We start from the raw sequence: 2,883 nt of genomic DNA, 5'->3' as shown, positions 1-2,883 counted from the left end.
TCCTTCTCTGCTGCTTTGATAGCAGGGGTTCCCATTTTTCTGTGCGGAATTTTTGAGACCCTCTCAAAAATTCTGCCCAAGTTTATCCTGCTGGCTTGACGAACTCTTGTGCCGAGTCTTAAATGTAGGAAACTTTGAGGTCTCCTCAAAATTTCTTCCCCAGTTCAGGGTGTTGAAATGATTGACCTTTATTGACTGGTTAAGATGAGAAATTTCTGCCCCAGTTTGAGACTTTAGATTGGTTGATTCTTGTGATGGATTGGTGGAATGATTTTTTGAGACCCTCTCAAAATTTTTGCCTCAGTTGGGCATGTATGGAAATCTCTTCTTGCCGAATTTGAATTGTCTTCAATTTCCATCTCTGAGGCTTCCTAGGGGTTTCTTGGGTTTTTCATTTGGTACAATCGAGCTCAAAGAGCACCTACGTATCGTGTCGCAGCAGGAATCAGGTCGAACGTAGTTCAGAATGAAGTTATTGAGTTTTGGTTTTTACTAATAATACGATCGGGTCCTAAATGGACTGCCTAGGTATCCTACTATGGGGAAAGTAGGTCATTGCGTAGTTCATATTACAAGGAAATCATTTGGCTTTTTCCCTAATCTATTACAAATGATTACAAGCAAATAGATAAATAACACAATTGAAAAGCCTGTCTTCACGCGTAGTACTGCTTGATTGCGACTGAGTTGATTGGGTTGGGCCACTCTTGCTCGTCTATTTCTGCTAACACCACGGCTCCTCTCGAGAGTATCTTGCGGACCACATAGGGGCCTTGCCAGTTGGGGGCAAACTTCCCTTTGTACTCGTCTTGGCGCAGGAATATTCTTTTGAGTACCATTTGTCCTATTTGAAAAAGTCAAGCTCTGAATCGTTTGTTGAAAGCTCGCGCCATCCTTTGTTGGTATAGTTGACCGTGATATACGACAACCATCCTCTTCTCATCAATTAAAGCCAGTTGCTCATATCGAGCTCGGACCTATTCTGCATTGTCTAATTCAGCTTCTTGAATGATTTTTAATGATGGTATCTCGACTTTGGCAGGTATGACCGCTTCGGTACCATAGACAAGCAGATATAGAGTCATCTCTGTAGAAGTTTGGGCTGTTGTACAGTATCCCAACAAAGCATATGGCAGTTACTCGTGCCAACCCTTGTAATTGTCCGTCATCCTCCTCAATATCCTTTTGATGTTCTTGTTGGCCGCTTCTACAGCTCCATTCATTTGTAGCCGGTAGGCCGTTGAGTTTCGATGAGTGCTATTGAACTAGTCACAGATATCCTTCATCAGGTGACTGTTCAGATTCACCCCGTTATCCATAATGATGGACTCGGGCATGCCGAAGCAGCATATGATGTTGTTTCGCACGAAGTCAGCTGCTACCTTCTTTGTCACTGATTTGTACGATATTGCTTCCACCTATTTGGTGAAGTAGTCAATGGAAACCAAAATGAATCGGTGCCCATTTGAGGAGGCAGGCTCAATAGGTCCGATGACATGCATACCCCAAGCGACGAATGGCCAAGGTGAGCTCATGGCGTTGAGTTCACTCGGTGGGACTTTAATTAGATCTCCCTGGATCTGAAATTGATGGCATTTTTGTACAAACTTGCAGCAATCACTTTCCATTGTCATCCAATAGTATCCTTCTCGGAGGATCTTCTTGGCCAGCATGAAACCATTCATATGGGGCCCATAGGTCCCTGCGTACACTTCTTCTAGGAGTTTCGTGGCTTCAGTAGTGTCCACACATCGGAGCAAACCCAGATCCGGCGTTCGTTTGTAAAGTATTTCCTTGTTTAGAAAGAAACTGTTGGCCATTCTTCGGATGGTTTTCTTTTGTTTACTTGTGATACCTTCGGGATACTCCCGCTTCTCCAAATACATCTTGATGTCATTGTACCATGGCTTGTCGTCTGGTTCTACTTCCATGTGGGAACAGTGGGCGTGCTCTTCTTTCAGACTTATTTCCAGCACATCAATATAACTGCTTTCGGGATGCTGAATCATTGGTGCTATTGTGGCCAAAGCATCGACAAATTCGTTTTGAGCTCTTGGCATATGCCTGAATTCGATCTTCTTGAACTTTTTGCATAACCTCTGTGCCAGGTTTACATATGGCAAGATCTTATCATTCTTGGTGTCCCACTCGCCCTGTACTTGATGGATCAGCAGATCAGAGTCTCCTATGACCAATAGTTTGTTGATATCCATGTTCAATGCCATCCTAAGGCCTAGGATGCAAGTCTCATATTCTGCCATATTATTGGTATAGCAAAATTTGAGCTGTGTGTCCATCGGGTAATGTTTCCCAGTTTGGGCATAACTCATTTAAAAAAAAATAATGTTGCCCGATTTTCGATACCAGAACTGGTCCGATTACGAAACCTTTGTAGTTGACGGCTCCATCAAAGAATAACCTCCATATCGTGTAGGGCTCTACTATTTCTTCCCCTATGGCCAGTACTCCTTCATCAGGGACAGGAGTTCGAAGGGGTTCGAGATCCTCATCCACGGGACTTTCAGCTAGTAGGTCAGCTAAGTCTTGTTCTTTAACAACTTTATGTGCTATGTAAACAATGTCAAATTCACTTAGCAACATCTGACACTTGGCCAATTTCCCGATGGGCATGGGCTGGCGTAATATAAACCTCAATGGGTCCATCTTGGATATGAGGTGGGTAGTGTATGACGATAAATAATGCCTCAGCTTCTGGGCCACCCATGTTAAGGTGCAGCAAGTCTTTTCCACTAGTGTATATCTTGCCTTACAGGTAGTGAATTTCTTACTCAAGTAGTAGATGGCACGTTCCTTTTTGCCTGTCTCGTCGTGTTGTCTTAACACGCACCCGAAGGCGTTTTCTGAAACTGACAAGTATAGCAA

The 2,883-nt window shown here is 43.5% G+C and overlaps 1 protein-coding gene across 1 annotated transcript; it reads right to left on the bottom strand.

Annotated features, from left to right (window-relative positions):
* Positions 1-1,418: 1,418 nt before the first annotated feature.
* LOC132062437 (uncharacterized) lies at positions 1,419-2,664 on the bottom strand. Its single transcript, XM_059455012.1, has 2 exons — positions 2,388-2,664; positions 1,419-2,254 (listed from the first exon to the last, which is right to left on the bottom strand). The coding sequence occupies exons 1-2, from the start codon at positions 2,662-2,664 to the stop codon at positions 1,419-1,421; spliced, it is 1,113 nt and encodes a 370-aa protein (XP_059310995.1).
* Positions 2,665-2,883: the final 219 nt, after the last annotated feature.

The sequence above is a fragment of the Lycium ferocissimum genome, chromosome 7 (genome assembly GCF_029784015.1).
Source record: "Lycium ferocissimum isolate CSIRO_LF1 chromosome 7, AGI_CSIRO_Lferr_CH_V1, whole genome shotgun sequence".
Taxonomy (NCBI): Eukaryota; Viridiplantae; Streptophyta; class Magnoliopsida; order Solanales; family Solanaceae; genus Lycium; species Lycium ferocissimum.
This window is presented reverse-complemented; position numbering and strand designations above follow the sequence as displayed.